The sequence below is a fragment of the Neopsephotus bourkii genome, unplaced genomic scaffold (assembly GCF_033783945.1).
Source record: "Neopsephotus bourkii isolate Nb327-2 ecotype Australia unplaced genomic scaffold, CSIRO-AGI_Nbou_v1 NB_42, whole genome shotgun sequence".
NCBI lineage: Eukaryota > Metazoa > Chordata > Aves > Psittaciformes > Psittacidae > Neopsephotus > Neopsephotus bourkii.
Window position 1 is genome coordinate 583,003 of NW_026900559.1, and position 13,247 is coordinate 596,249.

A 13,247-nucleotide genomic window follows, 5' to 3' on the forward strand; every position below is an offset into this window, starting at 1 on the left:
GAGATGCTCATGGAGTGAACCATGGTCCACAGCACTGGCAGTTGGCAAGTATGGAGAGGAAGCTCTGACATTTATACTCAGACGGAAATAGCATATCTACCGTTGTGTGATCAAGACACATAACTGAAACCCGGGCTGTGAGGTTTAACAGTCTGCACAGCCCTGGGCTTAGTTCTTACTAATCTAACCAAAGCCAGCATTCACTTCAGTAGTTTCCAAAGAAAATGCAGGCGCGGCAGGAAGTGGCTTTGGCAGCGCTTCAGCTGGCGATCTGCCCTCTGAGTCAGTAACAGACCAAGTCCTAGGAAGATCTTTGGGCTAAAGATAAACCTGAGGCCCCGGCTATCTGCTGCCATTTCTGTGCCATGCTGTTGCTTTCTGCCAGAGGCAGAAACATCCTCATCTGGCCCCATCAACAAGTATTGCTGATAAATGCACGCTGCTGACGTAAAATTCCCTGATGATGTTGGTTGCGCTCAGGATTCCACATCACTCGTGTTTTACATTCATATTCCCTCCTTAAAAGGTCATTATTCTTTTGCCACACATCGTGCCAAAAAGTTTGAAATGAAAGGCTCAATGCTGTGACTTATGTTTATTTCTTTTTTAAATCAATATTTCTGCAATGACCTAAGAAAAACCCCAATTCTGCACTTACATGACGTTGTCCCTTTTGGAAAACACACCAAAGACTGATTCTCTAAACTCTTGCAAGTCCCTTGTATGTCCCTGGTTTTCCATGTCATCTGTCTCAGGAAAAAAGATGATTTCAGGAGTGTCTTTTTATCTGGAGTGCATCCCTCCCTACTCCTGTAGGGAGCATAGAATCACAAATGATTTGGGCTGGAAGGGACCTTAAGACTCACCCAGTTCCAACCCCCTGCCACAGGCAGGGACACCCTCTGCTATACCAGGTTGCTCTAAGCCCCGTCCAACTTGGCAATTTTATGGCATCTGCTATAAGGTTCTATAAACAACACTGAGTCATGAATCACTGACCCATCTTAAAAGATATTTCTATAGCCCTTCTCAGGCGTGAAAGCAAAACGAAGAGGACACTTCAAGGCTGCTAAACCTTAAACAGTCTTCTACTTTGTATTAGATAGTAAATGTAAACAGGACAAGGACATGAAAGAAACAGGTGGCCCCAACTTACAGTGATTTAGAAGGAAAACAACATTAAAAATGTAACCCAGTTATTTGCAGCAAGTCCTTACACTGTCTGCTGTCTCACATGGGTAGCATGCACAAAAGTGCTGTTTTGCTGCAGCAGTCCGGGAAGGAAACAAGATTGCATGCAAGATCAGTTCTTGTGGTTGTGGCAGTTAGCGAGGCAGGCACATTCTGTGGCAATAAGCAAAATGTGTCTGCGTAGACAGATAAATTACAAACCCACTGCATCTCATAGTGATGGGATCCAGAGGAAGGAGCCCACACGCTGTCTGTGGTGCCTCTGTAGTACAAGCAGTAGTATTTAGAAAAGCAACCTAGGGTCTGTCTGTCACAGTGTAATGCTATTCACTGTCACTTGTGACTGAACTAAAAATATGTTTGCCATACTGATTCATCAGACTGATCTACCTCTGTTGAGGTGGTTTTTTTGGGGGTGCCCAAAGGTGCACCATGATTTCATCACAAGAGGTGTCTTGTGAAATGCTGATGGGGAGACATGCAAGTGAGAAAGACAAGAGACTCCCAACTCTGTGAAGGGGAAAGAAGAGGAACTGGGCCAGGAAATTCATTCAAAAGTTATCCCACTTTCACCCAAGTTACCAGTATTACCTAAATTCAAGTGAGGACCAGGTAGGCTTTATTAGCTTACTTTTCAACGTTTTTTGAAGACACTACTCCATACAAGTGAAGATTGCTCTAAAAAAGGCTCCCTGAGGAGGACCCATACCTTTGCAGTTAATCAGCAGCAGGCTGACCCTCTGACCCATCTCTGCACCTGGCTTCTCCCATTTTTGACTGGGATGTAGGCTTTAGACCTGCCGTCTGCACACAGGTGAATCACCCGTCTTGAACAAAAGGTAAGTTTGGTTTCTAAGTCCCATGCCGAACAAGCAAGCATCCTTACCTAGAGTTCCTTTCAGACTTTCTCTTGGTGAATGAAAGAAACATTAACTAGAAAATGAACCACAAGGGAGCTTCAGGGAAGTACCCAGTAACTATAAACTTGTATCCACTGGTGAGTCTAATGACCTACTTCTTCGAAACAAAACATCCTTAATTGACTGGCTGACTATAAAACAGTTTTACAGTAAAACAAACCCCATGTACTGGCACATTAGGGTACAGCTAGACAGGCAGCATTTAGACATACATTGCCAGTGCCTAAACAAAGCCAAAACGGTGAATCATTTGTAGATCCAAAAAGTGAAATGAACCCAACATACTTTCTGCTGTGAGGCTTGTATCATTGACAGCTGTAGTGCAGAGAACCCACCTGAAGATTTTTCTCTCCCTTGCAGTGCTGTTGTCAGCTGAGATCATTCTGCCTCGGATACAGGGCTCAGCTCAGCTTAGAAAATTGATCTTACAGGCTCAGGCTGACAGATGCTGAAAGCAGTCTCTCTGAGCTGGCTCCGGTGAGGATGCTGCCAGCAATCTGCAGCAGCAGCAGCCCCGAAACAGATGCTTGCTATTAAAAAAAGTAAGCTGATAAAAAGTGATGAATAGAAATTCACACTTAACACCCAATCACTGCAGAACATACCCAGTTTGTTACTGTCTGCTCTGGGTAAGATGAAAGCGTGGGGTCCTGATTCATGTGATGAAATGTGGTCACTGAAAATGATCTAAACGTTTTTTACCACCAGATTAACCCAGGGGAAAAGAAAACGCAAACAAAAAAAAAGCGCTTTTTCAGTACATGGTGCCAAAAGCCGCTGACTGCAAGTAAATTTAGATTTAAAGCTAAAATTCTGCTGTAACCATACCATCTATACCCTGCAACACAGAACTAGCATATGGGCACTAAAGCTGTCCCCACCCTAACACAATTGCCTGAGGCAAGGCTTTCAGTTACAAAACTTACAGCCTCTGGGAAAGAGGTGGAATATTGCACCATATTCCATGCATCCTCCTCTGTCCTGGGTTGCTCTGAGAGTCTGAAGGACTTCAGGCCCAAACTTAGCAGACGTGGAACCTGTTTGGTGTACCGAGCCTCCACTGCCTATGAGCCATATGCTGATTTCCCACTGCCAGCCTACACAGCCCTAACTTCAGCTGTGCCTTTGGCATCGCTTACAAGGCAGCCAACTGAGACTTTTCCCTAATATTCTAAAAAATTCCTGGGGGGTTTCCAATAGATGCAGTTAAATTTATGCCAGGTCCTATTTGACTTGACAAATCCTGTTTCACTGTAAATTTATAGACATTTTTTGCCAATGGGAAATAAATTTCTTGTAAGTATTTCATTTTAGTATAAAGGGCAGGTTATAACATGGTGAATCTTCCCCCCCTCCAAAAACAAAGTAGTTTTACACAGTTAGATCTCCTGTTTGGGATATTAAAACTAGCTTAAGCTATGTGTATGTCTGAAAACAAAAATGGCCATCTTCTCATTTGTGGACTTGTTTTGATCCAAAGATTTTTTTTTTTTTTCTTTTTTTCTCCTCAAGGAAAACACCAAACCAACGACATTCACATCAGCGTTCAATGCACAAATTTGTCTGGTAGAGAATATATGAAAATGGATTCCATCCACTTGTTCATCCAAATCCCTATTTTTCTGTCGAGTAAGAAGGTTTAATAAAATGTTTGATGCTCCTTGAAGCTGTCAGTCAGGCAAAACCTTTCTAATACTTGCTGGAAGCATGCAGACAAAATGGAAAGAAGGATGTGTGTAAAGCATATGTAAAGCTTCCACCGCCTCTGCTTTACTTGCACTCTAACAAAAATCAGCTCCTTTGAGGTCAGGAAAGGTTCCTTGATGATGGGCTCATTTCTTCAATTCAAACTTTGCAAAAACACAGCGCAGCCACATGTTTGACCTATGTGAAGATCAATGTCACTCTGGTCCTTTAAAAACAGGAAGATGAGCAAGAAGATAGATATTCTTGAAACCTTGATGCTGCTAACCTTACTCCAAATAGGTGAGATGGGGAAGACAAAAAGTACAGTGTGCTGTACAAAAGACACCGTTACTCATCTTTGCTAGATTCACTCTTTGCCTCCCATTTCTCATCATCACAGCTGCTTGCTCTCAGCGTGGTGTTGGTGGATGTCACATGCAGCACAGCATAGCAATAACGAGAAATAAGCTACCAGGGGAAAATGGTTCAAAATAAGTTTGAAAATGAGGGGGGGAAATGTAGAGGTGGGGGAATGTAGACTTGGAGTTGGGGGAGTTCACAGGAAAAGGCCAAGTCTTTTTTCCTTCTCAGAGCTGTGAAACTTTGAAGTACCAAAGTCCTGGGGGTGTTGAAGGGACTTTCCCAGTAATAACACAGAAATTTCACTGTCCCTTGTTCTCTCAGCACCTCTGTCCTCCTCCCTCTGCCCCCAATCCCCTGGAGCTGCCACCTCCAAAACATTTTTGGACAATTCTTGCCCCCATAAGGAACAAGAGTTTTCACAGAATCACAGGATCACAGAACAGCTTGATTTGAAAGGCACCTTTAAGCTCATCCAGTTCCAACCCCCTGCCATGGGCAGGGACAGCTTCCACTAGACCAGGTTGCTCCAAGCCCCGACCAACCTGGCCTTGAACACTGCCAGGGATGGGGCAGCCACAGCTTCTTTGGACAACCTGTGCCAGGGCCTCAGCACCCACATGAGGAACAATTTCTTCCTACATGTAATCTAAATCTCCCCTTTCTCACCACTCCCACACAGCTGAAACTTCACCCCAAGGAACAGCCCAGCACTGTGATTTTCCTGCCCACCGTTTTGTCCTTTTTTGCTCCGTGGAGGAAAAGTAGTCAGCACCTGTGTTTATCCAAAGGGTTTGTGTTTGACTAATGAACTCTCTTGCAACCAGCGAACTCAGAACCTTGGATTGTTTAATAAGGCTAAGAAATAACTATTGGCTAGTGGCCTAATAGAGCATAAAATAAATGGATAACAAAACATTCTGTTGTCTGTGTATGCTGAGGTAGAACACAGTTGTCAGAGGATTCAATTTCTTCTCGACTTCCATGGAAAAAATAATTAGGACTGCCCTAGCCAGAATGATATACTGATCTCTGTACCTGCAGAGCATTGTTTCTATGTTCTACAGAGACACTTGGTAATTAACTCCGAATAATATTCCAGGCAACTTGTTTAAACTGCATAAAACAGAAGATGCTGTAGTTGACAAAGAACACATAAAGTCATCCTTCCTATCCATCCCTATCCCATGAAAAACATTGTGCAAAAATATATGTTGTGGAACTGATGTGGAGAGGGTTTAAAACAACCACACAGGTAGACATGACAGCTGCATGTCCTTTCTTTGCTTTAATCAAACATTCCTTGTGAGATCATCAATAAAATGCAGGTGAAAAACACACCCTGTGATATTAGATGAAAATACTACATTCTCATAAGACATACAATCCCACTTTTAATTCTGTTTACTGCTTCAGACAGTATTTCAGTGAAGGGTGGTCTGGATTTTATTTGTTCAAAACTGTTCAAGGCAAAGGAATAACACAAGTTGATCCCAGTGCCCGTTCTGGGTCCAGCCTGGTCTCGCCTACTAATAATGTCAGTCTTACTTTTTACCCTCAGTGTGGAATCAAGTTTATTTTTGGAAGCTTATTTTACAGTTCAGTGTGGTTTTAGCAATACTATTTCTAGTTACAATTTAGAGAAGATATTTTCTTTCATTCTGATTAATCTGTTAAATAAATATGCAAATATATCAGGTGCTCTCTATAAAAAAAAAATACAACAAACAACCCCTCAAATAATAAAACCAAGATTAATAAAAATATGTACTATTTTACACATCTAGTTTTGAAACTACAATGAAAGATTTACACATGAATCAGATGATAATCTAAAAAGAATCAGCATATATAGAATAATGGCACTGCCTCTGTAAAGACAACTTGAGCATCTCCTATTTAAAAATATAAAAAGAAGCCAACCAGTGTTGTCCGTGTATTTGTAGCCAATGAACATCAGATAAATTAGAAAGGAGTCTGTGGATTTCACCATTAAACATCTGAACAGGGAGACAAAATACATGCCACATCTTTCTTTTTTCTTTTATAAAGAAAAAAATAGCCTTCAAGACAATGAAATATCTCCTTTTGACTGGGAACTATATTAAATTAGGATTTAAAGAAAGGAATAATTCTTATTCTGGATCTCCATACTTAGTGAAATGAGTACCTAACACCAGTTTAAACACAGCCTTCAACAGATCATTTTGACTTATAATGACAAATAGAAAAGCTTGCTTGAAAACATTTCAGGAAATAAACAAAAAAATCAATGCACAGAGTCAATAAACTTCCCACTACACAATTCAGTATGGAAATACATGAAAGGACTGAGAAGTTTGACAGTGGACCACAAGTACTGATGTAAAAACACATTGACCCCATTAGCTTGGACCATGAGCTGTGTGACTGTACATAGGTGAAATACGTCGACCTACGTAAAGTCCAAAACCATCCTATGTGTACTTTAAAATCACACGTCATCTTGGGATGTTTGCTCAGGCATAAACTGCCCCTGAGATCTGCCTGCAGATACTAAGGCACTGAGCAACTCAATGAAATACATGGAAAAATGCTGGAGGGATGCGAGTGAGGAATATGATCAACAGTCTTGTGCTTCTCATTCTAGTAAAAATAAGCGCTAGCTAACGCTAGTATTTAGCTAGCTGAATACTTGCTTTCTAAATTGCTTTAGACAGAGAACATAAAATAGCATGCCTTAGCAGAACGTTTTCAAAGACAGGTGCTGTGGTCAGGGAACAGGAACATCTGACCAGCCCTGATGCAACTGACACAGACCACTGGTTGCAATTACCGTGGGTGGTTGTTACTTGCATTTTCTAGAGGCAGCCCTATTAGAAGTTATCATTCCCCCTCTGTTCCAGTACACTTTCTTAAAAATGGTACTTATTTTATTCTTATTTACTGGCAGTAAATAATTTTCTTTCTGACAACTCATACAAATATAATGCACAGCATCATAGCTTAATACAAATACTTTACATAACAGACACATAAGGACAAACAAAAGCATATAACAATGCAGCTGCAGTTACTTAACTATATTACATGGCTAGGAGAGTTTCCTTTTATTTTGTTTGATGTTTTCTGTTGAATTTGAACTTCTGGTACCAATAAGCAAGTAATGTTTCTTCTGGTATCTTTAAAAAGCAGAGGGAAAACCATGGATGAAATAGAATTCAGACAAACTGAGCAAGATCATAAAAAGACAACTTCTAAAATCCCAGCAAACTGGTGGAACATAATAGTTACAGGGAAAACAAGTTTTACAAGGCTCAGCATCTCCTAAGTAAAACAGCAGAAGAAGATGTAGACCTATTCTTCAGGAATAAAATACTGTCATCTTCCCTAACGATCTCCAATAGCTTGATTTGTGCATGTGTGATAGAGCTGGGGTCATTCTGTTTTATTCATTATCCTAACAGACTCATTGAAAACATGCACAAACTGTGACCAATGAAGGAGGGAGGAAGAAGATCAATGAATCCTTGAAAAACTCAAGGATAACTGTACAGATTGTTAGGATAATAAAATACAAAAGTTTATTATGTATTCTTTCATATTTTCATCTGTGTATTCCACCTCCCGAGAGCACTTGCTCTATGGCCATAGACACTTAGAAGAGAGATAAATAGATTCTGTCCTTCTGGGTTTCCCTCATTGCAGACCAAGCCATAAACCATCATAAAATGTCACTTTTTGTTTATACTCTGAATGCACCCACTGCTCTTCCTGGCTGGAAGGCATTTCTGAAGGATTCCTATGGTTTAGACATTGTATAGAAGGACTTTTTGGTTTAAACTTGATTTTTGCTGTTGTCATTTGTTCTTTACTTACTCTTGTACCATGGCAACTTTAGCACCTTTAAATGCCTGTAAGATGGAGTAACTGGACACTTCTGTACCTCTGCACAGTGAAGACCCTCCATCTGGGGAACAATGACATAAACTCTGTGCAGGAACTGGGAACTGAAAAATCTTGGGTTTTTTTTTCAGGAAGCAAATGTAAATTTTTTAACTCAGACAATTTTAAACTGATTAAAAATGAATAAAACTTAATTATGTTCAAAACACATCAGTAGCACAGTGCATCTCTGAATTCCTGTCCAAGTTCCATGTGATTGATTGTAATTTCCCCAGCTCTGATCTACTCAGCAACTCGGTACCATTACACACCACTCTTCATGTCAAGCTCCTGGTGATTTTGTGTTTCATTAACCGTCAGGAATTCGTCACATGCTCCTGTTCGGTCATTTGACTGTTCTTTATGAACCAAGTGCACCATTTCTTGTGATTTGCTGGCATCTCCATTTAATCCACTTGTCTTCCTGTCCTCCACTGCCCCTTTGCCATTGTTAATCACCAGTTTTTTCTTCTGTCCACATCTAGAAAGAAATAAAAAGAATTACTCTAAATGGAGATTAAGAGAAGTAAGTTAAAAAATGAAAGTCAGTATTTATGAGAAGATGTTTGGACATGAAACCTGTGTCTGCCAGTGTGGACTGAACACAATACTAAGTGTAAAGCTCCTCCATATTGCATACTTCCTTTTTGAAAGCATCCACCATGATACGCAAAAAAACTTGTCAGGAGCTAACTTATTTGATTTGTATCTACCATTACTACAGATAGGAATAACATTCACTACTGACAGTTAGAAATGATTTTCTATCCTTTAGATATATCCACATTTATGAGCTTCGTATATACCCCACTATAAGAATGACCCACGGGGTCATTCTAAATCTAGACTTTGGACCACACCTTTGAAAATGCTCAAATTCTTGAGATAGCAATAAATTTGGATTAAGCTCTCACTATGCAAGGTAACTTTTCCCTTCTTTGTATTAACATGTCAGGCCTGGAAGCTTGCCAACAGCAAGGAAATAGGGATTACTACTCTCACTGCTGTCAACAGCGTAGTTCTTTATGAAGTTCAGGTAAGAAATAACTACTGCACTTTTAAAGTTACACTTGCTACAGAGCTGCCCAATAAACTTGGTATGTAGCTTTGAATAAACACACACACACACTCGTGTTTCAGATTAGTTGGCATTCACGAGCAGTACACTGACAGTGCAGTAACTACCCATCTATGAATTTGAAATGTATTAGCAGAGAATATATAGAAAGGTTTCTTGACTTGTTCATGTTAGCATTTGGATCCTACTAGAGTGGGGAAGAAAAAAAACCCAAACAGAACAAAACCCTTATTTCAGGCATACCAGAGTACACCCAGCTTCAAATATTTCCTCAACACTGATTAACACCTATTACTAGGGTCTAATCCCTGCATTCATATGCATACATGTGAATACATCCACTTTCTCTCTTTGCAACTCATTCTCAGCTGCATGGAAGCTCTAAGTAAAAGATACATTTTTCATTAACAGTATATAGGGCGTAATTTACAGCTCTGAGATTGTTTAATTTCTTGTCAGATGCAATCTGTAATTAGCCATAGTGACCCTGTTTGTTCCTATGGTGACTCTGGGTTAAGAGGGAGAAAACAATGGCAGTCTCCATTTTTAAAGGCACAACAGATAGCATATACATCAATAAGCCATGCAGTTCAGTCCATGTAACTCCAAAATCACTTCACTGAAATAAAGTTGTAGAGTTTTCTGTCTCACTATAGGCTTGATAGCTCTCTCATTTCAACAGGTCTTTAATACTGTCAGAGAAGCACTAATATAGATAACAGTCATCTGCCAAACATAGCAGGTGGCATCTCAGTACTGCTTCAGCAAAACTGTAACCAGTTTTCTCTGTCTGACAATTTGGCATTTTGTTTGCAGTATTTTGTCTCATAGAAGCCTTCTGCACTATGGGCAGGAACTGCCTGGGTTGCTCCCTCACCATGATGGCAGAGATTTATTCTAGCACCCATGTCATGCTTTGGAGGACCTTGACACTGTTACAGAAGCATGAACATGTGCTTTCTTGCAACAAGCAGACTAGGAATAAATTTGCTCACTGCTTCCTGAACAAATACCTCCACATATTATGCAGTACATAACATGCATAATATTCAATAGTTCGAATTCAGCATTCAAGTAGAAAACATATACTCTGTTAAAGGGTTCAACTTTAATGTTCAAGCTGCAAAAAAACCTGTTCAGGACAACTGAGAAGTAACCTCAGAACAGCCCCCAGAGAAGAGTGAGTGAACAATATTAGAGCTTATCCGAGTATTTTCAAACTTCATGGCTAACTTTGCACAGGTCATTGTAACTTTCTATTCCTCAGCTTTTCATCTGTAAAGTGAAATAAATCTGTAAAGCTATCGAGTGCTCTGCTTTATATCTCTGTGACTGCGAGCTGTGATACTGCCTTTTGTTTGGAAGGAACAATTTAATCCTGTGACAGCTATTGTCTAATGCAGCCCTTCACATTGTACATAGACAACACCATTAATGGTGGAGGATTATACTCAGCTCATCCTGTGGTTTCTGCTATGTCTGTCTCACATAGTTTTCACTCTCAGTGGGTGGGATTTTCCTATTAATAAGTAATGACTAGATAATAATTAATTCTCTGTGATCTATATACAGTTAGTTTCCATCTCCAAGTAAAGACCAAGTGTTTTAGACAGGTACTGACTTTGTGTGGTTCCACCTGAGTGTGAAGGACGATGCGTGACCTGTGTGATACACAGTGGCCTGGGCCTTCACACCCTGTCACAGAGCTTTGCAGAAGCAGCTGTTTCCTGTGTTATGATGCTTGGTTCTTTTGTGAAGGTTTGAAGCCTCTCAATGAAGGAAACAGCAAGGCAGTGTGTTCTGAAAAAGTAAAGGGGCTACCTTACCTTCTTCGACTGTTGACAGCAATGCACACCGCAAGAATCAATGCAAGTGCCACAAGGGAAGCAACTACAATCAGCCATTCTGTGGGCAGAGTTGAGGGAGAGAAAGAGAGCATGTTAGTATCTCATGTAGTTTTGCCATTTTGCAGAACTGCAAGAACCACCCATGGCAAGAACTGCTCATGGCACAGGGTTTGATATAATGTTTAAGGTCCCTTCTGACCCAAACCATTCTGTGATTCTATAACATAAGCTTTTGTTATGTTCTTTAAACTTCAGCCTTTTCCCCCTAGCTTACATGAACATTTGTTCATTTTACAAACTACTTCTGTGCAAATCCAATATAATTTCATCATTCAGCTATGATGCCCACTCAGATAATATACCCTATCACTATTAACACCTACAAGCACTGTACCTCAGTGAGCATCGGTGAAGATAAGCTGTATCACTGATTTACTCCAAGAGCAAAAGAAAAGGCTTAGCAAAGATACACCTTCAATCCCAGGCACAAAAGCAGGATGGCTTTCATGTAGAGTGAAATGTTCTTTCCTCTTATCCCCTTCCTTACCCATCCTCCTACCCCCCCCCCCAATAAAATCTTACTTTAAGGGGTAATTATGAGGTAAATTCTAGAAGGAAAAATATTATTATTATATATAAAAATATTTCTAAATACAAAATTGGGAGGGAACCTAAGAGATCATATCAGCTACATTTAACTGCAGTGAAACAGGGTCAGTAAGAAGTACAGTAGATTTCATTTTTAGTAAAGGAGATTTCACCACCTCTGCTGTAGCCTGTTCTTTTTGCTGTACTATGATTATAGAGATCGTCTCCTAAGAGCTGGTTTGTTTGATTGAAATTAATCTCTATTGTTTAACAAGTCTACTACATTTCATTTGAAGCAAATTACTACTTCTAGTTAGCTGATTATGATTACTCCATAGTGAAAAACTGATAACCATTCTTTTTTGCAACATACTCTTCTCAAATCTCCATTCAATTTTCACTGAAAACAATGAATTCTTCCAAAGGTGCTTCAAGGGTTCCCTTTCCAAAGTTTCCTTTGTGATCTTCTTCAGGTTTGGGGTGGTTTTTTTTAATATGTGATTAATGTAATGCCTTGAACTGAACACAGTGCTTCAGCTCTGGATACTTTAAGCCTAAGTAGAGTGGGATAATTACTTTCTCTGTTTTAAAAATTACTGTTAATATGTTCCAGAATGCATTTGCATTCTTTTGCAGTTGTATCATGGTGTTGGCTTCTTTGCGTATATCTTTACTGAGTTTTGCCTGATTTCATGTCAATTTATAAAGTTTATTTGGATCTTAATCCCATTCTCCAAATGCTTGATTCCTCTCATCTTGTATTGCTGGAAAATTATATGAATTACAATATGCTTCATTTTTCAGACTACTAGTGAGAATGCTGAATATCACCTGATTTAGAATAAAGCCTGAACAACTGTAATGGACCTACATATTCATCTCCTACTTCAGTTCATATTAATATAATTCTGTAAACTATTAAAACATATGACTTCAAAAACCCACCTGGTACGTGGGCCGACCTTGGTTGTGGAGATATTTTTGTTGTTGTGGTCTCTGCAGGGAAAGTAGTGGATTCATAATGTCCCTTGTGTGGTCCTTGATTACCATATATACTGGGGGTAGAACCTAAAGAATGAGACCATCCATTAGGCCAAATATGCTTAGGGAATATCTAAAAGCGAGACACAAAGACTATGACTTTCACAATTAAAAATAGATATTCTAGAAAGTACATGCTGAGGTAATAAAAAAGTATTTATACCGAAAACTATTACATACATTATAATCTTCATAATCATCTGAAATAAAGCTAGTTTAGTATTTTGAATAACAAAACTCATGGGTCTTCCCTCCTGTCTCTCTCGTATCCATTTTGATTATGCCATACTTTCGTGAACCAAAATGTAATTACATTTGCCTGGAAATGTTCTCAAGAAAATGTAAAGATGTGAATGTCAGCAACTTTTTGAAGAGGCTTTTGTCATACAAGTCAAGTATCTTGCTTGTTCCATGGGAAAAAAAGAGTGAGAACAGAAGAGAGACAGAAAAAGAACTTTACTTTTTTTATTTAAACCTAAAATGACCACTGTGGAGAAATTTTTAAACTTTGGATTTTATTCCTACACAGGATAAAACAATTTCATAAAACAGAAGGTTAGTTCTCTGAATGGGTTTAAATTTGATAGCTACATAGAAAGGGGGACCTTAAAA

General features: G+C 39.5%; 1 protein-coding gene across 9 annotated transcripts in view; it reads right to left on the minus strand.

Annotated features, from left to right (window-relative positions):
- Positions 1 to 5,426: 5,426 nt before the first annotated feature.
- Positions 5,427 to 13,247, minus strand: part of CD44 (CD44 molecule (Indian blood group)) — a 59,386-nt gene continuing 51,565 nt past the window's right edge. For all 9 annotated transcript variants that reach the window (XM_061347027.1, XM_061347021.1, XM_061347053.1 and 6 more), the window contains 3 exons: positions 12,540 to 12,662; positions 10,986 to 11,064; positions 5,427 to 8,562 (listed from right to left, as the gene is read on the minus strand). In XM_061347027.1, coding sequence (XP_061203011.1) covers positions 8,346 to 8,562; positions 10,986 to 11,064; positions 12,540 to 12,662 — 419 coding nt within the window. In that variant the 3' untranslated portion in view covers positions 5,427 to 8,345. The remainder of the gene's footprint in view (positions 8,563 to 10,985; positions 11,065 to 12,539; positions 12,663 to 13,247) is intronic.